Source organism: Solanum pennellii, chromosome 4 (genome assembly GCF_001406875.1).
Source record: "Solanum pennellii chromosome 4, SPENNV200".
Lineage (NCBI taxonomy): Eukaryota > Viridiplantae > Streptophyta > Magnoliopsida > Solanales > Solanaceae > Solanum > Solanum pennellii.
The window spans coordinates 71,819,342-71,845,571 of record NC_028640.1 but is presented as its reverse complement, the minus strand read 5'-3'; the positions used below and the strand labels follow the sequence as shown (position 1 = coordinate 71,845,571).

Sequence of the window (26,230 nt, the reverse complement as noted above, 5' to 3'; positions counted from 1 at the left end):
ATATTATGAGTCACAATAATTGATAATTCAAAATGTTTATAAGATTTATAAAAAGTTTACGATTAAAGATGGATTTATTTAACTCTTAAAATTCGAAAGGTGATATATGAAATTAAATGAAAATAGTACTTGTCCAATACGATTTACATCACTTGTATGATTGTTAGACTATTGCACAAAATGCTTATCACAAAGTATTCACCTAAAGACAGAGACGATAAGTAAGGTGATTGCGACGATGTGTTATCCTGAATTTTTACTATTAAATAAGAGTAATTTAACAAACAAAATAAAATATTTTCTTATTTTTTNTAAAAGAGCGTGTTGGCGCTGGTGTGTCTTTGTCGATAAATATGAACTGGCTGTAAATTAATCCTCAGTTATTGAATCCTGTTTGACATCAGTGTATCTTGATGTACTACTCTTCTTTCATGCAGGTTCATTTGGAACAGTACATCGTGCTGAATGGAATGGATCGGTGGGTGTTATTTATTTTGTGTTGTCGCAATAGTAATCATGATGATAATTTAGAAGATTAGAAGATTCTGTTCAAACCTAAAAAATGTAATAATCATTTTGCATGTTTGTACCTGTATTGACTGCATTACACATCAAAGGTGTAGGGATGATGTTGTGTCAATTGTTGAGGCAATTATGTAAATCACATTGAAATAAGACATTTGTATGACTCCATGTCAATAGAATTGTAATGTTCAGATCATTGCTTGATGATGCTAGTGGTATCTCATTATTGACTGAACTTCCCCGTATGAGGTAGTCCAATTTGCTCTTACTTTGTAGTTTCTAGATTAGACATTTCCTCTTAGCTTGCATGTATTACTAGGGGAAAAAGGATTGGCAACACATGCATGAAGTTGAAGTTCCATATATTTTTAAAAGATGCTTTGTGGAAACTATTTTTAGTGTCGGAAATAGTGTGCCTTCTTTTTTTTCCGGACTGATCGAGTATGGAATTGATAACTGCAGGATGTTGCAGTCAAGCTGCTTACCGTCCAGGATTTTCATGATGATCAGTTGAAGGAGTTTTTAAGGGAGGTGAGTGCATATAAAGTATGCTAGCTACAGTAAAATGTTTTAGGTTTCTGATAAAGATGAGACTACTTTCTACAGCTGATCCTTTTCTGCTTTTTCTTGTTTCCCCTGTATGACAAGGGCAAGCACAAAAGGCATAACTACAGAAAGAAACAGTGCTTTTGCTTTTTGTTTAGTTTAATCTACTACACAGCATCTGACCAAACTAGCTTGGGATTGAGATATAATCGTAGTTGTTGTAGTTTAATCGGCATTTCGATCTAGTCTCAATTCGTTGTGAATTGCGTTTATATATATGCTTGTAATATTCTGAAATCTAGTTCATGGATTTGTAAAAAGAGGGTTCCCTGTATTGAATAGAGTGATCCTGCATTCTTTCACCTTCTCCTTTGTTTCATTTTCATTTTATTCACATTCTTGTATTGGTATCTATCATGATGGTAACTCAGTATTCATGTTTCTGAAGGTTGCAATCATGAAACGCGTCCGTCATCCAAATGTGGTGTTGTTCATGGGGGCTGTTACCAAACGCCCTCATCTATCAATTGTGACTGAATATTTGCCCAGGTAACTTTTGTTTCAGTGGCTGCATAACATTCTTCCTTTCTAACTTCAAGTACTTGAGGGGCCTAAGTTTCTGTGCCTTGATGACGAGGATAGAGGAAGCCTCTACCGTCTGATACACAGACCAGCTGCTGGGGAATTGTTGGACCAGAGGAGACGTATCCGTATGGCTCTGGATGTGGTTTGTGTCAATTTCACATTTTCTCAGTTTCATACTTTTGATGCTTTCACCTAGAAAAGTTTCTGATTCGCTTGAAATACAGGCCAAGGGTATCAACTATCTTCATTGTCTGAGCCCACCCATTGTGCATTGGGATCTGAAATCTCCTAACTTGTTGGTTGATAAAAATTGGAATGTAAAGGTAAACTGTTGCCTACTTATCTTCGAGTTTAAAGTTGGATTTTGCTGTTTTGATATTCTGAAATGTTTCTTCCAGGTGTGTGATTTTGGTCTCTCAAGATTTAAAGCTAATACGTTCATATCATCAAAATCAGTTGCTGGAACTGTAAGTACCTTCTAACACAAACAAACTATCTTTAATATGCAAGAAAAAGTTGCATATGTATCTTGTGCCAAATAATAATAAGCAAGGAAATAGTTGCGCTGAGATGCTTACCCTTCACCTTGCCGTAGACATTCAGAATTAGCAGCTAATTTGTGTGAGCTCTTCACTTTCGGTGCTTCACGTGTGTCGACATGACATGGGTGTGGTATCCATAATGATATGGTCAATGGATTGTGGGTACTTTCGACCAAAATCAACCTAGAATTCGAGACAGATACGATCTTGGCATTTTTTTTTAATCTTTAAAAGATATTTGTGCTAAAAAGTTGGTAATAAGAAGGTTCGTTAAAGATATTTACAGGCTTGATACCATCGAGTGTCCAATGAACTCAACAAGTCTATCATGGCCTCTAATATCATTTGCAATAGTCACACGTTACACCAATAAAGACAGTAAAGAGATGCATTTGTATATAATAATAATTACATATTTAAACTTGCTCTCAAAAATCCATGCATTCCTTTCCTTCTAGATAGTCCTCCACGATTTAAGAACTTTTTAATAACTATATCTTAGAAAATTGAATTATTTTTAGCTGAAACCCCGTGTACCTGTATCCGTACTTGTATCCATACTCCTGAATCTTTAAATTTATTTCATGGAGGATCAGATCTCTAGATCTGCGCCCAAATTGGTCACCCGCGTCCGAGTTTGAGCAACTAGAGAATTATGAGCTGCTTGGCTCCATTTACTGATCTTAGATGCTAAGTCTTTTAGCCATTAGGGTTGCAAAAACATGCGAATTGAATACTGTAGGGCCACTCATACAGGCAGCTGTTGTTTTTGTGCCATGATAACTTCTAGATTACAATCATTTCTTTCTATCACATCTACATTTAGCCAGGTTCTAACATGTAAAACCAAGTCTTATTATCTATTAGTAGAAGTTCTGATGTGGACAAAACACGTTCTTCTGTGAAAATCGGCTAGCAAAGTATATGAAGAGTATATATATAGTTAAGAATTTTACAGAGCTTCTCGTCTCTTGGTTTCTTAAGTAGGTGCTATCTCTGATATTTCCTTTGCATTGCCTTCTCTAATTTTCAGCATCTTCTTTTCCCGATTAATAGGAAATATTGCTCTAATTGCTTTCAATAGTCGGTGAAATGCAATTGCTCTAATGTTTGCGCCTGCTACTCGATGAACGTATCTGTCATCGACAACGTACCTACCTCCCATTGCAGTACAAAGACATCTTTTTTGAACTCTACATTTTGCAGGTTGTGCAATTTTTTGTACGGCCTTCAATAAGCCTGTAACTCTCTTGCTTTTTGTTTCAGCCTGAATGGATGGCCCCCGAATTTCTCCGTGGAGAACCCTCAAATGAGAAGTCTGATGTCTACAGCTTTGGTGTAATATTATGGGAGCTTGTCACCATGCAACAGCCTTGGAATGGACTGAGCCCTGCGCAGGTTTACTTCTTCCCTGCTGCCCCCCACACCTCATATTTCTCCCGGACTTAAATATCAAAAAACACGATGTATTTGACGTGTTATTTTGTGAGCTTTCAGGTAGTTGGTGCTGTAGCTTTCCAGAACAGGAGGCTGACTGTTCCACAGAACACTTCTCCAATGTTGGCGTCTCTTATGGAAGCCTGCTGGAATGAGTAAGTAGACATCCGCATCCTGTTTTTTTCCATCTCGATCTCTACTAGTCAACTTGTGTTGTGGATTATGTCAAAGAATTCTCTACCTCTGCTCTCTATTTTCGTCAGTTAATACTTCCACGTTTTCTGGCAGTGACCCGGTACAACGGCCATCCTTCGCTAGCATTGTGGATACATTAAAGAAACTACTCAAGTCTCCGCTACAATTGATTCAGATGGGAGGAACAATGAAGAGTTAAGATACTCTCCACTTATCTAGGAGAAGAATAAATTCATCATAGTCCGGAGATACATAGTTTACGTAACGCTGACGAAATCCACTCTCCACTTATCTAGGAGAAGAATAAATTCATCATAGTCCGGAGATACATAGTTTGCGTAACGCTGACGAAATCCGGTAAACTTTGCCCAACAACTGCAAATATGTTGGCTCTCTTCAACTTTTTGAATGATAAACAAGCCTCTGTTAGTTCCAGTTATAGATAAAGAGGCATTTCTAAAGCTGTTTAATTTCTTGCAAGAAACTAGTCTAAACTTTGTCAGCAACAAATGTGAAATTATAATTATGTGGTAGTATTTGGAGAAGTATTTATTCCCTGTAGAAGTCTAAGATTATGTAGCATCCGGGGAAGTCTTTATTCTAATTGCAGCAATAATAATATAGAAAAGGTCAGTTATTTATGGTTTATCTATCTTTATATTCTTGTGGATTGTTTACAATCCGTTGATACTTGTGAATTTATTGGAAAAAAAATATTAAAATTTTTGATGCGCGAGATACATTAATCGTTAAGTAAGATATAGTACATTTTATATTTGATACACTAATTTGATGTACATTTTATATTTGATATACTAATTTGATGCGCAAGATACATTAATTTGATGTGCGAGATATATTAATTTGATGCGCTGATACATTAATCTGATGTGTGAAAAATAAGGAATTTCAGGAATTTGTAAAACTAATAAGGAATAATGGTAATAAGAAAACTTAAATGTGAAATTACTGTCAACTTTTTATAAATATATTAAAAAAGAATGTGATGGCGCATAAATATATTAAAAAAGAATGCGATGGCGCTATGTAAACGGGTTTAGAATTCTCTTTTATATATAGCATGAGATGAAAGTAGCCTAGTTAGCACCCACTTAGGGACTTTTCTTTTCCTTTCTTTTAAAAAACAATAATAATAAATTGATATTAAAAAAGTTTATATATTGAATGCCAATTTATTCTTTTTTTTTTCCCATTATTCAAAGTAAGCAGATCGAAAGCACGAAAAGGAATGTCTTAGCGTGCCCTTACTTTAATTCGAAATACGTCTCTTTCTTTCTATTCAAATTCCTCTCCCCTATCACCTTTTCTTTCGGTGATATATTTTGCCTTAGCACTTACGAAGTAGACGTCATTTATTGAGTTGAAGTGAAGTCTTTCCGTTCCCGATTCAATTACAGCTGTTCTCGCTAAAGCCCGATTAGCAAATTGACAGCCATTATATATATATTACTCAAACAATAAATAGATTAATACATCTGTTAAATTTACCAACCCTGCATCCATATACACACACATTCATTAGTATCTCGAAAACAATTGATAACATGTGTTATGCGATTTATGAACAAGTTTAGCGAACACTATTTAGAGTCTCTTTGGTTAGACTTAACTTCTTCTTTTTTTTTCCTTTTCAATTTTTTTAATTATTTAACTTAAATTAAGAACTTAGTTTTTCAATTTAAAAACTATTAAACTATTTAAAATATCTAAATAAATCAATTACACAGGCTCTTAAATGTTCTGTTTCTAAAATATAGTTTACAAGTTAGCAATGAGATTTACAAGTGAAAATAGAATAATCAAGAGTATTTTTGATAGAAGATGTTAGAAAATAATGCATGTATTAAATTTGTATTACTATTTTTCTCTTTAGTACATTTTTTCAATTTATGTATAACTACTACAAGTATTAATCACACACTTTATTTGATATTATTCTACGTACAATTAATTTAGGGAAAATAGTTAGAAAAATATTTCAGTTTTGACCGAAATTGCTATTGCGATACCAAATTTTATGGAACACCTTTTACCGTCTGTACTATTTAATAATGTGTTTTAAAAGGTATATATNTTAGGGAAAATAGTTAGAAAAATATTTCAGTTTTGACCGAAATTGCTATTGCGATAACAAATTTTATGGAACACCTTTTACCGTCTGTACTATTTAATAATGTGTTTTAAAAGGTATATATGTGCCCACGTGAACATGTTACTATTTATAATTAGAAAATATTAATGATGTCCACATGGACACATATGTACTTTTAAAATACACTATTAAATAGTCCGAAAGATTAAAAGACCCTTTTCAAAATTTGATATCATTACAATAATTTCGATCAAAATTTAAATATATTTTAAACCACTTTTTCATTAATATATAGAAAATCATCACGATATTAACAATTAGAAAGTTACAACAATTGTAGACTTGTGGTGCAATTATTGGAATATATTAATTTTTTAAGAAATACCTCTCTTTCTCAATTTGTATGATCCAGTTTATATTTTGAGAGTTAAAATAATTTAAATTTGATCGAAAATTTACGCGTAAAATCTTATATTTTTTTAAAAATAAATTTATGTATTGGTAAAGCTATATAACAACAACTATGAGTCACAATAATTGATAATTCAAAAATGCCTATAAAATTTATAAAAATTTTACGATAAAAATAAACGTATTTTACTCTTAAAATCTAAAAATAACGTATAAAATTTGACGAAAATAGTATAATATTTTAGTGACGCACATTAATAATAACCAAAAAAGTTTGGTGTAAACTTTTATACTTCGATGGACTGATAAACGCTAAAAGTTGAACACCAAATCGGAAAATCCTCAGAGAAACCCAGAAAACGAAAATCGCCATGGATTTTTTCTCCGATAATCACATGTGGCGTGATCTTCTTCTTCAAGCAGTCTTAATTCTCGTAACAATCTTCATGTTCCTTTTCATGTACAACGTTCCCCAGAAATACTTCTCGAAGCTTCGTCTCCGAAACCGGGCCGATATGCAATCGAAGCGTCATTTTGTTCAAGGAGCTCAACTTCTTTCTCAAGCTAAATCAGCAGCAGCTAAGGATCGATCGAAGGCTACTTCTCTTGCTAAATCTGCTGAAGCTCAAGCCGATTTGGCTATAGCTTTAGACCCGAAAGATGCTGCAGCTCACATACTCAAGGCTTTAGCTCTTGATTTACAGGGGTTTAAGACGTCGGCTCTTGATTCCATTGACGTCGCGCTTTCGCCGCTAGCCGTGAAGTCGTTGTCGGAGCCGGAGAGAGCGGATGCGTTGTTTAAGCGGGCGCAGTTGAGACTGGCTGCGAAACAAGTTGACTCGGTGATTGAGGATTTGAGTCAGTCTGTTAGGTTGAAGGGCGATAATGTGAAGGCTTTTTGCTTGTTGGGCGATTGTTACGAGAAAAAAGGCTTGAAGGAAGAGGCACAAAAGGCTTATCAGGAAGCTCAAAAGGTTCAGCCCAATTTTGCTCCTGCTCGAGAAGCACTTGACCGTTTGAATTCCGAGTCTTGATCTCTAATTGTTTGTTTTCATTTTTTTGTTTTGTTCACTACATAGTTCAATATAAAGGCAGTTATTATTCACACTGAAATTAAACATTTGGAGAATTTATAGTTATATCCTTATATTTATATTAACAATGATTAACTTCAGAGGTGATGATGCATCACAAAATATTCAGCACAAAACAATAACTTACATGATGAACCAACAAAATATTCAATCACAAGTGGGGTCTAGTGAGGATACTGATAGGATGTACGCACATCATACCCTTGAAACTTTGAAGAATATAAGATATAGTTTAAAAATTTGAGCCTGTAGGCATATAGTTTTGGCATTCTTTTGTAAGATCATGATCAGTATTAGAGTTTGAGATGGTAGGATTGGTAATTGGACCAAAATGTGTGATATCTAGTAGCTAATGAATCTGGAAAAAAATGCTGGGAGATAACCGTTCGGATGTTCACCGGAGGTAAAATAACACTAGATGATTTCTTTCGATTTGCCTGCCCAAGTGTCAGTTAATAGGAAATGTTAGAAGTCATCATCAAGATTGTGCAAGGCGGCAGAATTTGTTAGACAAAGTCAAGCTTGACTTGGTATATCTTAAAAAAAAAAAGTCTAAATGAGAAGTTAGTTTCCACACAAATTATGTTACATCATGGGATACAGCTAATGTTCATTTACTGATGAAGAGCCTGTGGTCTATGATCTTAAGGCAACTTAAAATTTCTAATTTGGTGTTGACTCATGACTGTGAGTGAGTATGTGAAAATTCTTGTAACAAAAGGCATTATCTAGTGACTCATTGCTGAATAGATATTTATCAGCAGTATGGCTGGGGTTCCGTGTCCTATCTTTTGGACATGTTGTATACTGATGTGCTTGAATTTCATAGGTTGCAGTGGTAAATTAGTAGAGGAGGAAAAGAGGGCACTTTTGGAGCTGAGGGACTCCCTTAACTATCCCAATGGATCTACGCTAATCAATGAATGGGTTGAAGAAAATTATTGTGCGTGGGCTGGTGTTTTTTGCATCAGGGATCTAAATAATGATGTACATGTTCTTGATATTATTCTTACCAGTAAAAGGGAACTTGGACTTGGAATATGGTATCCTGATGCAAACTTGTTGACTCGTTTCACGCATCTCCAGTCTCTTTATATATCTGGCAACGCTATTGGCAACTGGATCATGCCAGAAGGTATTCTTTTCATCAAAATGTTCTTCCATTACCTGTATCCATGTTTATCAAACCTGCAAGTGCAACAACTTACCTCCCTCAGTATTTAGTAGTATAATCTGTACAAACTCTAACTGCTGTTAATATCTGTTAAACACAATTATTACTTATCTTGAATCCTTAGAGCTTTAAGATTTGCTGCTTTTTTTGGAATGGATTCTGCACCGATGAACCCGATCTCCTTTCTTCATGTAGTTGCATGTTTTGGAGTATTACTTTTTAACAACTTATACTTGCAGCATTATGCAAATTGCGCAACCTGAAGGAATTGGATCTAAGTTTCAACCCTTTAAATGGCGATGCTCTGCCTCATTTTCAAGTATGTAGCCTCGCATCTCTGGAACAGCTGCACCTATCAGGGATTTATCCTAGTTTCCCTTTACCACTGCTCAGAGGTTTGTTTTCTCAGATGTCGAATTTTGATCAGTCATAGATGGTCCATCAAAGTTTCTATCTTTGTTTTGATATAGCTCGTTTTGCTGAATTGACGTAGCATTGTGCGGACTAAAGGATATGCGGAAACTAGATCTAAGCAACAACAATCTTACAGATGATAGCATGCCACATTGCCTGTTTGATGATCTTTCATACCTTGAAAGCCTAGACTTGTCTGGGAATAACCTTAAGAATTCCCATCACATTCTATCAGGTAAAGTTGGATTAATTTCTATTGTCACATACATGATCTTGTGCATATTGTCATTACTATATTCATTTTCCTAACGTGAGAATATCGTTTACAATTTAGTATTTCCATGTGTTAGTGGTTTTCTCATTTAGCCGAGGGTCTAGCGGAAACAACCTTCTACCTTTGAGGTAGGTAGGGGTCTACCTTTGAGGTAGGTAGGGGTAAGGCTTGCATACACTCTACCCTCGTGTGATTACTCTGGATACTATGTTTTTCTCGTTGTAATGGTTTCCTCCAGCTTAAAAAACTGTGAATTGGTGGTGGACCCTCTCTTCTGCTCTACTCAACTACCATCTTCTCGGCCAAATGCTGTCGTCAAACCATTGGTATTGAATCTGCATGAAACACATAAAAACTGACTACAATTTTAAGTTAATGGTATGATTCTCATTATCTAAAAATAGCTTCTCTAAAATGAAACAAATGTCACCATGAAGGAAGCCATTAGATGAAGATTGCACAGAGGAACTATTTTCTTGATTTGTTTATTCCAACTGCGACCTTGCATCTGTAGATATCTGAAGAATTTTTCTTCGATAAAGAACGTGGTCTGAATGAAGTTCTAGTCTGTAGCTTTTTCCAGTTTCCCCTAACAATCTTTGCACCAGTATAAGATAGCAGCATGAATTATTGATCCCCTGGAGTTGAGTTTTCAGGTTGTTTCTATGAATACGAAACTCATTTTCTACTCTGATTAATGAACTTGACAAAAAACAGCCCTTTTGTTGCTTCATATATTTCTTGCAGCTTTATGTACACTGCGGAATCTCAAAAGGTTGGATCTGAGTGATAACTTTCTTGATGATGGAAGCATACCGACCTGTCTCTTTGAAAATCTCTCAGTGCTTGAAAGTCTGGATATTTCACATAACAATATCAGGGGTTCTCCTGGTTTCTTTTCAGGTAATGCTGATGTTACGAAATTTCTTTCAATTCTTTGTAGCTATCAGTTCAATTTTGAACTTGAAGTCACTGAGAATGCATCTCCAATTAACGTCTATATGCTATTCGTGAGACATGGTTGTCTTGATTCTATGATTATAACATGAAGTCCTCGATAAGATATTCTGGAGCTTTCTTAGATTAAAAAATAGGTTTCCACTTTGTTTTCTCTTGATACTCTGTTAGACTCTCTGAATCTGGTTACTTTGTAATTTATATGTGTTTTGTCTAGTAAAGTTGGGTTGCTGATTCCCTGTCTTTCAGATTGTAGATTGAACATTATGCAACTTTAATTTTACTGATCATGTTGCTAACTACTTGTTACGCTTTTCAGGAATCTGTAAACTTAGGAACCTGCAGGTGTTAAATCTTCAGGATAACCTTATAAAAGGTGGACTTGATCCATGCCTTGGTGGAACGACTTCCTTGGTTTCTTTAGATCTTTCTTTCAATCATTTTGAGGGGACTATTTCTTCTTCCATATTCAGCAACCTGACTTTGCTCGAGACCCTTCGTCTTTCAGATAACAGGTTTGATGGACTTCTCTTGTTTGCATCATTTGCAAACCTCTCCAATCTTGAAGCCATTGATCTTACAAATAATGAGTTTGAAGTTGACACTGAAACTCCATCTTGGGTTCCATCTTTTCAACTTGTGTCCCTTGACCTACGAAATACTAGACTAAACCAGAACCATGGCCATGTAATTCCAACGTTCATCTCCAAACAACACAAGTTGAAGTCCCTGTCTTTGTCCTATAATGCCCTTCAAGGGAGCGTTCCGTCCTGGTTGTTGTATAATAATACACTTCTTATGTTGTCTTTGAGAAGCAACCGTTTGAATGGTGGAATTCCTGCGTCTTCTCAGATTCAAGCATCAAGTCTTCTGATGCTTGATGTATCAGATAATTGCTTGGCCAGTACACTTCCCACTAACGTGCTCGAATCATTTCCAGACTTATTCTATCTTAACCTGTCAAATAACGCCCTCGAAGGCACCCTTCCTTCATCTTTTGACAATCTGTTAAAGTTAGAGGTTCTAGACCTTTCTCACAACTTCCTACAGGGAAAACTTCCTCCAGCTTTAAGACAGAACCACACTTCATTGGCACATTTAGTTCTTTCAAACAACTACTTTCATGGGGAGGTTATGCCCCGATTTTCAAATATGTCAAATCTTGCATACTTGCATCTTCAAAATGATGGATTTATTGGAGTCCTCCCTGCTTCTATGTTTAACCTTCCTGTTCTGAAGGTCATGGACATTAGTGGGAACAATTTATCAGGGAATGTTCCAGATTATTTTCCTCTCTTTCCACATCTAGCCATACTTATCTTGGCAAGAAACCAGTTTCATGGGATTATTCCAGTGTCTTTGTGCCAGATGCAAAAGCTTCATATTTTGGACATGTCAGCAAATTTACTCTCTGGGGTTTTACCTTCTTGCCTCGGTAACATAACCGCGTGGACGAAAGAATCTCAAGTTCTACTCCCAGCCTTCATGTGGTTGTCTCCTTCATATTCTAACTACAGGGTCAAAGTTCCTTTAACAACCAAGGGGAATGTACTCTCTTATGAAGGCATTCCTCTTTCTCAAATGACTATACTTGATCTATCTATGAACCATTTCAATAGTGAAATTCCATCACAACTAGGACAACTAGCAGCTCTCGTTCATTAAACCTCTCGCACAACGTCCTGTCTGGTCATATTCCGGAATCTTTCATGAACTTAAAGCAACTGGAGAGTTTGGATCTTTCTTCTAACCATCTAATTGGAAAAATCCCTCCTCAGATGACTCGACTTGATTCACTTTCAACTTTAAATTTGGCTTTCAACCGTCTGTCAGGAAGAATCCCATTTGAACATAAATTTGTCACCTTTGAAGCATCTAGTTATAGAGGTAACAAGGAACTCTGTGGATCGCCACTGGAAAATGATTGTGTGTTCTCAAGCCCTCCTCAGCAGCATGAAGAAGAAGAAGAAGAAGACGAGAAGCAAGGAATTGGTGAGAGTGACTTCTTTTTCTTCTCATGCATAGCTGTTGCTTATGTTTTGGGATTTTGGAGTGTCATTGCTCCTCTTCTTCTTAGTAAGAACTGGCGCACGACATATTATGCTAAGGTTGATAGCTGCATTGAACTGTGCAAGGAGAAACTTCATCTGTCCTAATTCTCCATGAAACTTTTATGCTTCTTTTGATATTTTAAGAGTCGTCTGATGGGATGTATAAGATTAGTGTTGAATAATGCTAGTATTAGCTACGTTGACGTATCCACTATTTAATATGTGGTATATTTCTACTTTCAACTTGCTTTGATGAAACATGTTGGATAGTTGCAGCTCTTGCAGTGTTTGGTGAAAGTGTTTAAAACAAGTTTGAGAAAATTCTTCAATTTATGAACTTTGGTTAAGCATTAAGATGAATAAATTTTGGTTTTCAGTAAATTCTAAATTTAGAGAATTGGCATTATTACAAATTAGAAAGTTGTGTGGCTATTTTCAATTTCATAGAATTGACAATCGAAACTGAACATTTTTATAGAACCATAGTTCAAGGGATCCAGTATAATTTTGTCTCTATGTTACTCCTATTAAATTGTGGAATGTCATGTTAAAAGCATTCATCATAATGTCCCTATAGGTAGCTCAATTTTCAATATTACTTGTCTTCAAATGGCTTTAAGTAACTGAAAATTGACAATTTTGGACATGTCAGCAAATTTACTCTCTGGGGTTTTACCTTCTTGCCTCGGTAACATAACCACGTGGACGAAAGAATCTCAAGTTCTACTCCCAGCCTTCATGTGGTTGTCTCCTTCATATTCTAACTACAGGGTCAAAGTTCCTTTAACAACCAAGGGGAATGCACTCTCTTATGAAGGCATTCCTCTTTCTCAAATGACTATACTTGATCTATCTATGATCCATTTCAATAGTGAAATTCCATCACAACTAGGACAACTAGCAGCTCTCCGTTCATTAAACCTCTCGCACAACGTCCTGTCTGGTCATATTCCAGAATCTTTCATGAACTTAAAGCAACTGGAGAGTTTGGATCTTTCTTCTAACCATCTAATTGGAAAAATCCCTCCTCAGATGACTCGACTTGATTCACTGTCAACTTTAAATTTGGCTTTCAACCGTCTGTCAGGAAGATCCCATTTGAACATAAATTTGTCACCTTTGAAGCATCTAGTTATAGAGGTAACAAGGAACTCTGTGGACCGCCACTGGAAAATGATTGTGTGTTCTCGAGCCCTCCTCAGCAGCATGAAGAAGAAGAAGAAGAAGAAGAAGAAGAAGACGAGAAGCAAGGAATTGGTGAGAGTGACTTCTTTTTCTTCTCATGCATAGCTGTTGCTTATGTTTTGGGATTTTGGAGTGTCATTGCTCCTCTTCTTCTTAGTAAGAACTGGCGCACGACATATTATGCTAAGGTTGATAGCTGCATTGAACTGTGCAAGGAGAAACTTCATCTGTCCTAATTCTCCATGAAACTTTTATGCTTCTTTTGATATTTTAAGAGTCGTCTGATGGGATGTATAAGATTAGTGTTGAATAATGCTAGTATTAGCTACGTTGACGTATCCACTATTTAATATGTGGTATATTTCTACTTTCAACTTGCTTTGATGAAACATGTTGGATAGTTGCAGCTCTTGCAGTGTTTGGTGAAAGTGTTTAAAACAAGTTTGAGAAAATTCTTCAATTTATGAACTTTGGTTAAGCATTAAGATGAATAAATTTTGGTTTTCAGTAAATTCTAAATTTAGAGAATTGGCATTATTACAAATTAGAAAGTTGTGTGGCTATTTTCAATTTCATAGAATTGACAATCGAAACTGAACATTTTTATAGAACCATAGTTCAAGGGATCCAGTATAATTTTGTCTCTATGTTACTCCTATTAAATTGTGGAATGTCATGTTAAAAGCATTCATCATAATGTCCCTATAGGTAGCTCAATTTTCAATATTACTTGTCTTCAAATGGCTTTAAGTAACTGAAAATTGACCGCATAATTCACTTAGACACTTAGGGCCCGTTTGGATGGGCTTAAAAAAAATAACTCTAAAAAAATAATTTTGAAAGTGCTGAAACTTATTTTTAAAATAAGCAGTTATGCATTTGGATAAAAGTGCTGAAGTTGCTATGCCAAACGTGAAAAGGAAAAAATGGAAGAAAGAGATGTTAGGATTATGTGGGTAATTTGGAGATTGTATAAAAATATCAAGGGCAGAAAGATAAAAATGTGGTCAACTTAAAACAGCTTATAAGCTAAAAAAAAAAGCACCTCTATCTCAACTTTTAACTTTTGGCTTAAAATATTTTTTTTTTTAACTTAAAATAAGTTATTTTGAATATTGTCAAACAGCTAAATAAGTCAAAAATCAGTTTTTAAGTCAGTTTGACCAGCTTTTAAGCTGAGCCAAACAGGCTCTTAAATTCAAGCTTATATCTATTGAATATTTTATCCCTTTAAATTTAAATCATTTAAATTTTAAGTGTCTGTCTATGATTAATTACCTATCAATAGTATAATAATTTTTATTTTCTTTTTGTAGGACTCACCTTTTTTCAATATAATAAAATAAAATGTCGGCTCCATTTAAAGAAACTATTTGAGCATAAATAATTATATTAATTGCTGAGAGGTTGGAGACGTATTCCCCAAAGAGTTGACCCCGTGCTCTGCAAGGCCAATGATTTATATCTCCATTTTGTCAAATTTTTTTTTTATAAATTTTATGCTGATTAAAAAATGTTACGTTTTTCGAAAGTCAATCTGACTATTTTCAAAGATAAATTAGATTACATTAATTTAATATTTTAATTTTTTTTTTAGATATTCAAAAACTATACGAATATGATAAAACCAAGTTAAGGATCATATATGATACACTTATCAATTGTCACAAATCTTTAAAATTCAAAAAACTTCTTTAAAACACTATCTAGTTCATCACTACTATATCAAATTTTAATAAAAGATCAAAATTCTAATAACTCACCAACCAACCAGACACTGAGAAAGACAATGGAAGGAAAATATTTTTTTTAAAAAAAAAAAAAACTATCGTCGTACCAAATACACAATAATCAATTAATTATCACCACTCTTCAACCCCATCAAGATAATAGGTGTCAATATTCAAGTTTGACAATTCATTTAACAGGGATTAAGGAAGTTTGGGAGGATTTTTTATTTTTTTTTCAAAAATAGAGAATCTTTATAACCTTTGATCATGGGATTGTTGACCAAGGAATTAGCTTGCTTGACACTTCTCTAAACAAAAAAAGTTCCCTATAAATAGTCTTCTGTCCACCATCCTATCAGACAACAAAACGGAACGCAAGAGAAAAGAAAACTGTTCTTCTTAGCAGCTTTTTCAACCTACTCGGAGTAAGAAAAGTAAAGTAACCAACAGCCTTTTTAAAACCAAGAATGGAGTCAAAAGAACAAGTATCTAGGGTACTCAACAGCATGAACAAGGCAATTTGGTATATCATGATTCTAGCAGTGCTACTAAATATTACTGCTAAATTATACTTGAATTTGGTTCCTGAGAAGATAAAGTTAGTGCTAAGAGATGAAGCTGAAAATGAGCTACTTCCATGGCTATCTGGAAGTATCATTACCTTAATTATCAAATACCTGAATTTCTGCATTGCTAAGATGTTGCAATTCAGATACCTCGCGCCATTGCAAACTGCACCTTCCACTATTATGTCACTGCTTTTCTGGGTTGCGTTAACTCGATCAGTCTCTTCATTGTATTCTTGAATCTTTGGCTTATAGACATTCTAAATCATCCTCTGTACATTAGTACTACTGAAAATGAAAATGAAAATCTCAAGCCATTTTCAGTCCAATTCCTGGGCTTCTTTTTGGGATACAGGGTACTAGACATCTGAGTACCTCAGTTGTCTCTGGCACACAGAGCTTAGATTTATGCAATCATATATATTTTGAATGTGAAAGCATCAAATTCTATGAAATATAGATAAAACAAAGTGCATGTAATGTTTTTTTCCCTGTATGATAATTCATATATATTTGAATGACATGATGGTTGAACAATATAACGGAAGAAATGCTTTAACACTTAGATAAATTTGGTAGCAACTCTCAGAAAAACAAAAACTCTGTTTAGGTGCTGATAAATAGAGATCATCTGAAAAAGCCAAACAATTACAAGCAAGTCTTGCAACAACTACATGGTACAAAAACAGTTCCGTGCATCAGATATCTAAAATTCATAATAGTAACAAAAGATTACCCTTATCTGTTCTGTAGAGAAATTCAGTAACAGTGACGGAGATGTAACTTTTAATTATCGGCAACTTTCACCATCAAGCCACTTTAGTGATGGTAATAGCTTAATTAGAAGTGATTTTATCTTTTCATCGGAAACTGCATTTCCTTTAAGATCTAATTGTATCAAGTTCAAGTCTTTAAAAATAGCATAGGCTTCCCAATTATCAGCCACCTCAACGCAATGGATCTCAGATTCTTCAGTTTTCCAGTCACCTCCACTTCTATGGTTAAGAGGGGAAGAGCACAAATACCTCCTCGTGTCAATAGAATGCGCTCCAATCTCGTTGTAAGAGATATATAAGACTTTCAGTGACCTTAGCAGTTTCAAAGGCTCCAATGCAGTAAAACTGCAGAGTTTATTGTAGCTAACATTCAAGCAGGAGAGAAGTTGCATCACCTCCAAGCCTGCATCAATTTAGAGAATAATGGAATGAAGCAAGCTTCAAGGTTTAAGCATGAAAAAGCCATTGAAGAAAGGCATGATACTCATGCAAGGAATTTAATATAACAGAAAATTAGAAGCAATCCTTTGAAGTCAACATGATTCTAAAACATGATTGAGAACTTCCGCAAGAAATGTCAGATCAATTGCTACTTCTTATAACACGGTCAACTTTACTGGATAACAACATCTGACCATCATGCTTATTTTTTTATTTTTTTTGGGTAACCAGTGTAAATTACCACCAACAAGCATGTTAGAATAGGAATAGGTTTATATAATCCTATTGAAATAGGAATAGGTTTATACAATCCTATTAGAATAGGAATAAGTTTATACAATCCAATTAGAATAGGAATATGTTTATACAATCCAATTAGAATAAGAATAGGAATACTAAATAGTATCCTACTTGATCAAGGATTGTATTCTATGGTGTCTATAAATAGGGTCTTGTGTAATAATATAGACACAACAACAATTCAATAATATTCTTTTCCTATATTTCTCACAAAGCACAAAAAATACACCTAAAGAGCACTCAATCTCCTAATCACCTTCTAAGAAAGAGTTAAGCCTCCTACAGAGATCTAGTTACACAAAATCTAAGCAACAACCAGCTATATCTATTTGCCTTTCTAGACAGTTTAACTACCTCAAGTCTATATACAAATTCCTTCATAATCTATGTCACGGCTGTATCTGTATTTACAGTAATGCCTTTAAACAGTTTCCAGTTCCTTGCTCTCCAAATCCGGTATATCACTGCTCCACACAATGCAGCAATAAGTTCCTTGAGAAATTGCTGTCAATGCTTCCTTCTGAGTCTATTCAGGATATGTTTGACACTTTCAGTGGGAGTAAGTGTCCCAAACCATTGCTGAATTTCAGTTTGAACTCTCACCATCCATTCACAAGTAGAAAACAGATGGATATTAGTCTCCCCCAGTGATATATCACACAAGCAGCAGTGTCACCCTCCACTGGAATATTTTATCTCTTGAGTCTCTCTTTGGTTAGTAATTTGTCTTGAATAGCTAGCTACAATATGAAGCTGTGCTTAGGCTGAGCAAATAGTCCGGATTAAGTTAGACACTCTAAGTCTAGCATGTTGCCTCAATAGTGTATTGTAACTCTGTGTGAGCGAGTACTTCCCCCCAGGAGTGAGCAAGTCAAACACCAGATGAATACCATGCCTGCATCATGATTTCAAGGTATTAACCTTACCAACTTGAGTTCAATGGTGGGGTATGTATCCATATGTTATCATTGTTTTTCATAATATCCTCCATGCACCCACCTCCATAACACATCTTCCTTCACAGCTAGTTGCCAGAGCAGTTTACCAACAGAGGCCATAGTATTGCAACAGAAAATCTAAACAAGACTAACTTTGGCTAGTCAATTTATTAACCAAACTAACACTTAGATGCTTTTTAACAAGATGCCATTATCATTATGAAGATCATAAAAAGATCAAGATGCTTTTTCTCAAGTCAAGATTGTGTCATTAAATATCGGACCAACATGATGTCTAAACTATTTATAATTTGCACGAGTGGCTCGACCAGTCTTTATGTAACAAGCTATCCAAATGATCTACATACCATGATATTAACTCTTTACAACAAAGATTTAATACAGCTATCATATGCATCTCTATCATATCTTGGAAGAATCTTCTATCCCTCTCATTCTCCTAAACCATATACAATGTTGATAAAAGCGCAAAAAAGCTCAAAGGTTCATGGAGGCTTTATGCGCAAAGCACAAATAAAACATGGGCTTCCATGAAAAAAAGCGCCAAGGGAGAAAAAAAAATCTCAAGACTAATAATATAAACATGAATGACAAATATATATGACTAAAGAAATTGAAAAAAAATTATGATAAAATGAAATATCAATTGTTTAGTGTCACTTCTTCATAAGAGGCTCATTAACAAGGAAAAATTTGTATTAAAACTTTGATAACGACACTGAAGTGCACATAAAGCGAGGCGAAGCGCGCCTTTGATAACACTGACCATATATCAAGATGTTTAAAAAATTTGCAACAAATTTTCTTAGAGCACTACCTAATAAGAAGAATGAATACAAGATAAGGATAAGGGCTAGATCTTTTTACCTATATGTGATGTTAAAGACCTTTTCATGAGAAATCTCAAAATATTGGTGAACTCTATGTACTTGATTAGTTTGTTAGCTTGACGATTCGTAGACACAATTCTTCCCTATTAACAAATTGTATTTTCCTATGAAAAGTTAGAAAAAATTGAAAAAACTCAGATAGACCGCTAATCATCCAGAAGAATGAAAGACTGACAGAGAAGCTCTGATTTTGCTGGTAAATATAATAGTTCTTCTTTACTTGTTTCTTTAGGACGGATTTTGACTGGGAAAAGGCCCACCATATTATCCTTATAGTGTTTTCACAATCAGATAAGAGCCATTGCAAATAAAGGAGAGAATACACACTATCCCGCATCTTTGAGAGTTCTTTTGCTGAACTGACCTCCTTCACCACCCATGAAAAGGAACTGGTTAAATAAATAAAGAGCAGATGGCTTGGATGTGTTGTAAGGTATGCAAGTTTAATTATTACAATTTCAGAAGTTGCATTAGAAATTATCAAACTAACTAGACCATATGCAATACAACCTCCCTTCCCTGGGTCATAAACAAAATATCTTCTTTTTTTTTCTTCTGGATGACGGTTGTGACCAAATCTTAGCACATTCTGTTTCAACCAAAGAAAGTCTCAACTTGGAGAAAAAGCTGGAAAACAATCTTCTGACTTCTGAGTGAACATTTCAATAGACAGAAGAAGCAAATGCTACGGAAGTGCTGGGAAGCCCCGTAGTTTCAGAGAACTTGAATTAACAAGAAAGATAACTAGAAATCGCTTGAGAAATTACCTTCAAGTGTCTTAAGTTGGTTGTGGCTGAGATCTAATACTTGGACCCACAAAAGTTGCTCCATAGACCCAATACGTGAAAGTGAGAGATTATTAAGCCGCAGACAGAAATTATTGATTCTTGGAAAAGATGGATCCCTATATTTACGGCAGTGCTTCAACAACAATTCTTGATTGGAGATTGTCTGCAACATCAGATGATTAAGCTTGTGTAGTTCTAGGTAAGATTCAATAACATATCACAAAATTTCTATTTTGAAATTGAATTTACATTACAAGTCTTCACATTTTGAATCCAAGTTGTTGCTGGCATTATGAAACGAAAAAACCACAAGGTCTCCAATTTCTTTGTGGCATTAATTTTTCCAAATTATCAATAAGAAAAAAACCATAGTAAAAGAGGTGGGCTCGTTGAGGGTCTTGTATAACAGAAAGAGTATAATGAGCTACCCGTTAGAAGACTAGGTACATGGAAAACACAACAGAAACAGATACCTGTTTCAGAAGTACTATACTGTACTCATCCTGGTAGTAGTGGAGATGTGCTGGGTCCATTTTCTTTAAATCGTCATAAAGTTGAAGAACTTCTGCATGGTGGCTAAAATTTCTGTGACTAGTGCCAGTATATGACATTAAGGTGTCATGGGCAATCAGCAGTCTGGCAAGTGTCAGCTTCCCAATTTTACTGAAACAGACAAAGAACTAATAAGAGAGGATACGATGGAAAATACGGCTGTCATAGATGAACTATTCAGCATTTAAGCAAATTTCCTACCAGTTCATTGTTGATAACAACTCCCTATAGTGTGATATCTCATTATTGATGGTCGTAATATTCCACTGATAGTCCACCACTGTTTCATCTATCTTGGTTCTTTCCAGATGGAACAAGTTAACCAGAGCTGACTCAAGAAACTGTGTGTCATGAGTGCAGAAACTTTCATCACTCCAAGAGATTTTCCCTTCATTTTTTAAATCAACATGTTCTGAACGATAAGGTGGTACAGACACTGAAAATTCAATATGAGAAGAATCTCCATGATGAACACCAGTTGAAGAGAAAATGCCTCGAGAACGAGCAAGGCTGACCTTTACTTGGTAAGCCTTTTCAGAATGTGCATGTTCCTCTGGGAAATTAAGATATGTCAACCAAGCTTGAGCAGACCCAGCTCCATCTCCTGAGAGTGATCTCCAGACGAGCTCATTACTCGCAATATTTTCACATTCGATTACTACTGTAGATGAGCATATATTCTCAACAGCTTCGCTGAAATAGAGAATGAGTGGAAGTGTTCTAGTATTAGTCTGAAGATTCGTAAAGGGTGATAAAGAGCAATCTCCAAACGATCCATCCGCGGATAAAGAAAGATTACAGCCATGTGGTGGCCATGAAGAAACCAACAATGTCTCTAGTTTAACTGTCTGATCAAGAAGCCACAGATGATAAAACCAACCACTTTGATCATCTGGATCTGTGAAAAGAGCATGACGCACAAACTCGTACTCATCTGTAAATACATTGTCCTTGGGAGAATATCCTTTCGCTTTTTCCTTCAGCAAATGAGAAAGAAGAACACTGTATACGAGTCATTATGGGGAGATGAACCTTTGGAAGAGATAAGAGACACAACACAGTAGAATATAGATCAGAATGAGACTTCTTCCTGAGTTAAAATGGTATGTGATACTTAATAACTTAATTTTTAAAACGACGAGTGCATCTGGGAGCCAATAAAAAAATAACACAGTTATTGAAAGTAAGGGCTCTTAAACCAATAGAATTTTCATATTAATGTGCTTACTAGAGCCATGCTATGACACATATTGTTGTATAATCTGTCCATCAAATACGCCAAAAGAGGAAGTCTTGTACACACTTTTGAAACACATGATAAGGGCATGCATATGTGATAATGACCTGTCTAAATAAAGAGATTGGATAACTGGGATAGAGCTACATTTTTAATATTCCATTTGTTAAAAGTAACATAACTTTTTCTTCGAGGGGTATGACTGTCTTCCTGCCTTCTTAGTATGTTAGTGACTTTAGTTTTTGCACTAGAGCAGCATATTTACAACAATGTGAACCTAGAGAACTTTTTCTACTCAGGAAATAGATCTTAACAAGAGTGAACCAAAAAGAATAAGTAATAGATATCACCATACCTGCGGTTGTGCCAAGCAGAATAGTTGCTGAAATTATCATATATCATGTCGGTAGTGTATTCTAGCTCCTTCTCATTTGGTATGTCCTTCAATGTTGTGACGAACCTGAAAGAGTTGCCAAAAAGAAGTGTTAGCAGAATGCAACAGTCCAGTAATTTGCGTTCAGCTTAATCCAGGTCATCACCTTCTATAATTCCATGCATGAAAATTGCGGGAGTCTGCCTTCTGGAACTTACCCAGAAGCAACAATTCCTTGTCTGTGGAAGAATGACCTTTGCTCAGCACCCATTTACGGTGATGCCATGCTCCGTAAGACTTGAAATTCCTCCTCAACGCATTCTCTACCTAATCAACATGCAAAATTTTAGCTTAATCACTGATAAAATCACACAGAAAATTAATTGGTGATGATAACAAGCTTTGTTCTTAGTTAAACCAACTAAGAACAGAGTTATCAAAGGCGAACAACAAACAAAAAATCTAAAGGTCTGTTAGGGTTTCAAGCCAGGCCTTTAATGGAGAAAGACACAAATGGAGAAAAAAATACAAATATATATGTGTAGTTCAAGACTACTAATTATAAGTATGATTGTAAATAACAATTTATGGACAAAAAAAATCAAGAAAAGATCAGGATGAAGTGAAATATCATTTTTTTTATAACTGTGGTGTCCAGGCCAGCTTTTGCTCACCTCAACTAAATTCCACGGGATACCTGCCACCTCCCACCAGCCATAGATACCAAGTAACTCTGTCCACCAAGGCTAGGACATATGGGAAAAATCACTTAGTATTTTTGGTCTCCCCTGGGAATTGAACCTCATGACTCTCAACTAGTTCATTGATCACTGCCACACCCTTGGTGCATGTCGGCTCTTCAGGATTACACTCATTGGCAAGGTAAAGTATGTCTTAGAGCCTGGATAACGACACTAAAGCACCACAAGTTTTGCACCTTGCTTCAGGAGTTGAGTGCTCCTTTGACAACACAGAGCACAACAACATAATAAGTTAAAATATACTTGAAGTTTCATTATACATTCGATGCAGATCCATTTGGTAGAAGATTCATAGTCAAGTACAAATCTTCTATAGCTATTCCGTCCTATCAGGGGCCCAATCCTTCTTACTCAGTCAGACAAAAGAGCCACATTAGGTTTTGTCTAAGCATTGTTATCAACACACTTCTTACACTTCAAAGCAATACCATATAACATTATTCATAACAAGAGAAAATTTGTCAAAAACCAGCTTAGGATTTGTTTGGACTTGAGCACAGGATTTATCAGAAAAGGCAAAGGGGTGCAGAGAAAAAAAAGAAAAGAACAAAACAGCCCCTTTAAAGAATAGAAAATTGAGCATTTCTTTCTCTTCCCACAAAACCTCCCATCAAGAATATACTAAACATAAATCCTCAATATCCAATCCGACCCATTTAGAAAGATATCATTTTTATCCAAAAAAATAACAACATACCAATCTGAGTTCTTCATCGAGAATTGACTTAACAGACTCCTCATTGTTCTCCACCTCAGGTAGATTCAAATTATGCTGGACAGCAAGTTTTCTATAATTCCAAGCAGTATAATACTCAGGATTCGACTCTAACAACTTTGCACTTACATCTAAAGCTTCCTTTGTATATCTGAAACAACCCCACAAACAAATTAGCAAACAACATCAAAATTTTGATCTTTTTTGTAAAATCAAGAACACAAAAAATTTAAAAAATTACATTTTGGCGTGATGAAATTGGAGAAATTGTGATTGTAGAGACCGTAATTTGGAAGCTTTGACACTAAAAGCTTCTTGCTCTTCTAGAGTTGGAGCTTTGCGTGGTCTTCCGTGCATTTTTTCCTTTTTTTCGCACACACACAGAGAGGACTCAGATGACTGAATGAAGGAAACTCGCAGCCTGCGATCTTTTAGAACTATTAATACAAATGGATCTGAAATTAGTTTTTCCGCTCCGATTAAATTTAAATTTGCATAAAAAAATTTATTGTTATTTTATGAAATTAATTCAAATTCGTGATTGAGTCTCGTTGGGTTTCATCTGTTTGACATGAATTGATGCTCAAATTGTAAACATATATGAAGATCGAAGAATATGACTAATTTAAAAAATCCAAATTTTACAAAAGTTAAATATTTGATTTTGTTTATTTTGTTAATATTTAATTTCTAACGTGTCACTGAAAAATCACATGAAATTACATGTGTAAGAAGTTGGACTATACACACATCTTAACTATGCGGGCGTCCTATTACCCTCTAAACAATTTGAAATATATATTTTTACATCATTTTTTTGATTAATTTCAGATTTTAAATAACAAGTCTTATCCACATCAATCATTATGTGATACGTGTCAATTTAAAATAAAATATATATAAATTTTTTTATTTCTCTCTCTTATTTTAATTTTATATATTAATTTTAATTTTATTTTAAATTCTCATCTGTCATTACTACTTTCAAGCTATCCTCCCTCCATTTCCTTTCTTTCTTTCTTCTTCTTCACCTCCCACCCTCACCTCACCCGAGCCCCGCGTCAAGTTGAGCTCCTTCATTTTTTTTCTTTTTTCTTTTTCTTCGGTCAAATTTCTTTCTTTCCAAAATTATATTATTTTCTAGACCTTGTGAGTTATTGATAACAAAACTAATTATTTTTCTAAGAAAAATTAAATTTTTGAAGGTATTATCAATTAATATATCTCATTTTCATATAATTTCAAATTTTAAAATGATAATTTTGAAAGAGTCAAAATTCTCCGAAAATTGAAAATGTTTAATTGAAATTTAGATTAAAAAAACTAAATTAAACCTATTAATCATCTTAAAATCTAATAGGTTTATCAAATTGTCCGAAATGTAATCCAATATATAGATATAATTTTAAAATTGAAGAGTGTTAAACTAAGAGTAGTAAAAAAGTGAGGTAGAACTGTAGTAAAAAGTGACATTAAAAGTGAGAAGTTACAATAAAGAAGATGCTGAGTTTTTGATTTAGAGGGAAGAAAGAGAAAAAAAAAGAAAAACAAGAAAATATATTTTATAGCAAAATACTTGTAAAAGTAAAATTATATTTATTTTTTAAAATTTGTTTAAGCTCTTTAAGAGATTGCATACACTCTCCCTGCCAGGTGAACAAAAATGATGTAATAATATCAGTTCAGAATTGTTTACGGAGTAATAGAACGCTTGCATCTTTTAGGTGTCTTTTTTGAAAAATTGAGACAATATCAAATATCATTTTATGTGTTCTCAAATATAAACTCATATATGGAATGTTTAATAGCATATAGCATAATAAGAAACATATCAGAATTAATTGTATAAATTAAAGTAGACACACACTTCTTACATGACATATTACATATATGAAATCACATATGATACAAATTTGTTGTGTATGACTCCACGTAAAATAAATGTATCTATTTGTTTAATTTTATATAAATTTCAGTGTCTAATTGAACACGCCTAAAATTTGGAGAGCTTAGATACAATTGAGGTCAAATTAAACGAAACAATTATTATTATGCCTTTAAGAGCCTTGAGATTTTCTCGCAATTTGAACATGTATAAGCCGAGGATCTAGAAAATAACCTCTCTTTATATTTAGAAAACAGGAGTAAGATTACATACATACCATTGGGATGTACATATATCATTTTGATTTGATTTTTAAAAAAAAAAAAAAACTTAAATCAATTATATCGATTTAATAAATTTAAAAACCAAATCAAATTACATGAAGTTTGATTTTTTGGCTTTGGCTTTAGTCGGTTCTTTCGATTTTTCTCGATGATTGAAAAAAAGATCAAATATATATTTTTACTTATTTCTGTGACAAGTTAAACTCGAAAAATGTTAAATAAATATAAATCTTCGAAAATATGGTAAATTCACTTGAGTACATAATAGTTTCATTGAAATATCAACATTCATTATGGTGGAGATTTATATGATTAAATGCTACAGTTGATCTTGTTATAACAATAAAAACATGCCCATGTCCGGTGAAATTTCACAAACGAGATTTAGAAAAGATAATAAGTACATAACCTTATCCCTTACCTTGAAAAGGAAAAGAGGATGCGTCCAACAGATCCTCAAATCAATAGAT

General features: G+C 34.5%; 4 protein-coding genes across 6 annotated transcripts; 3 read left to right on the top strand and 1 right to left on the bottom strand.

Annotated features, from left to right (window-relative positions):
* Positions 1-314: 314 nt before the first annotated feature.
* Positions 315-4,488, top strand: LOC107017026 (serine/threonine-protein kinase CTR1; the record flags this gene model as incomplete). The annotated part of the gene is made up of 10 exons (XM_027916621.1): positions 315-333; positions 438-478; positions 988-1,056; positions 1,520-1,620; positions 1,714-1,798; positions 1,881-1,979; positions 2,055-2,123; positions 3,465-3,596; positions 3,696-3,790; positions 3,924-4,488. Coding segments are annotated over 10 exons (816 nt in total), but the record flags the coding sequence as incomplete, so codon positions are not given.
* Positions 4,489-6,725: 2,237 nt separating this feature from the next.
* LOC107017820 lies at positions 6,726-7,388 on the top strand. Its single transcript, XM_015218092.2, has one exon. It carries the CDS (start codon positions 6,726-6,728, stop codon positions 7,386-7,388), a length of 663 nt encoding a protein of 220 aa, XP_015073578.1.
* Positions 7,195-13,998, top strand: LOC107017818 (receptor-like protein 9a). 2 transcript variants are annotated; one of them, XM_027916467.1, is made up of 7 exons: positions 7,195-7,328; positions 8,278-8,583; positions 8,862-9,017; positions 9,116-9,271; positions 10,058-10,213; positions 10,587-11,659; positions 12,964-13,998. In XM_027916467.1, the coding sequence occupies exons 2-7, from the start codon at positions 8,574-8,576 to the stop codon at positions 13,606-13,608; spliced, it is 2,196 nt and encodes a 731-aa protein (XP_027772268.1). In that variant the 5' UTR covers positions 7,195-7,328; positions 8,278-8,573; the 3' UTR covers positions 13,609-13,998. The 2 variants fall into 2 exon arrangements, with proteins under 2 accessions (XP_027772268.1, XP_027772267.1); XM_027916466.1 differs by lacking the exon at positions 7,195-7,328 and having other exon boundaries at positions 7,626-8,583.
* A 2,340-nt stretch (positions 13,999-16,338) lies between these two features.
* LOC107017819 (geranylgeranyl transferase type-2 subunit alpha 1) lies at positions 16,339-24,062 on the bottom strand. 2 transcript variants are annotated; one of them, XM_015218091.2, is made up of 8 exons: positions 23,833-24,049; positions 23,574-23,742; positions 22,282-22,442; positions 22,098-22,202; positions 20,707-21,507; positions 20,427-20,616; positions 19,933-20,116; positions 16,339-16,978 (listed from the first exon to the last, which is right to left on the bottom strand). In XM_015218091.2, exons 1-8 carry the CDS (start codon positions 23,946-23,948, stop codon positions 16,590-16,592), a joined length of 2,115 nt encoding a protein of 704 aa, XP_015073577.1. In that variant the 5' UTR covers positions 23,949-24,049; the 3' UTR covers positions 16,339-16,589. The 2 variants fall into 2 exon arrangements, with proteins under 2 accessions (XP_015073577.1, XP_027772453.1); XM_027916652.1 differs by lacking the exon at positions 16,339-16,978 and adding an exon at positions 17,497-18,211 and having other exon boundaries at positions 23,833-24,062.
* Positions 24,063-26,230: the final 2,168 nt, after the last annotated feature.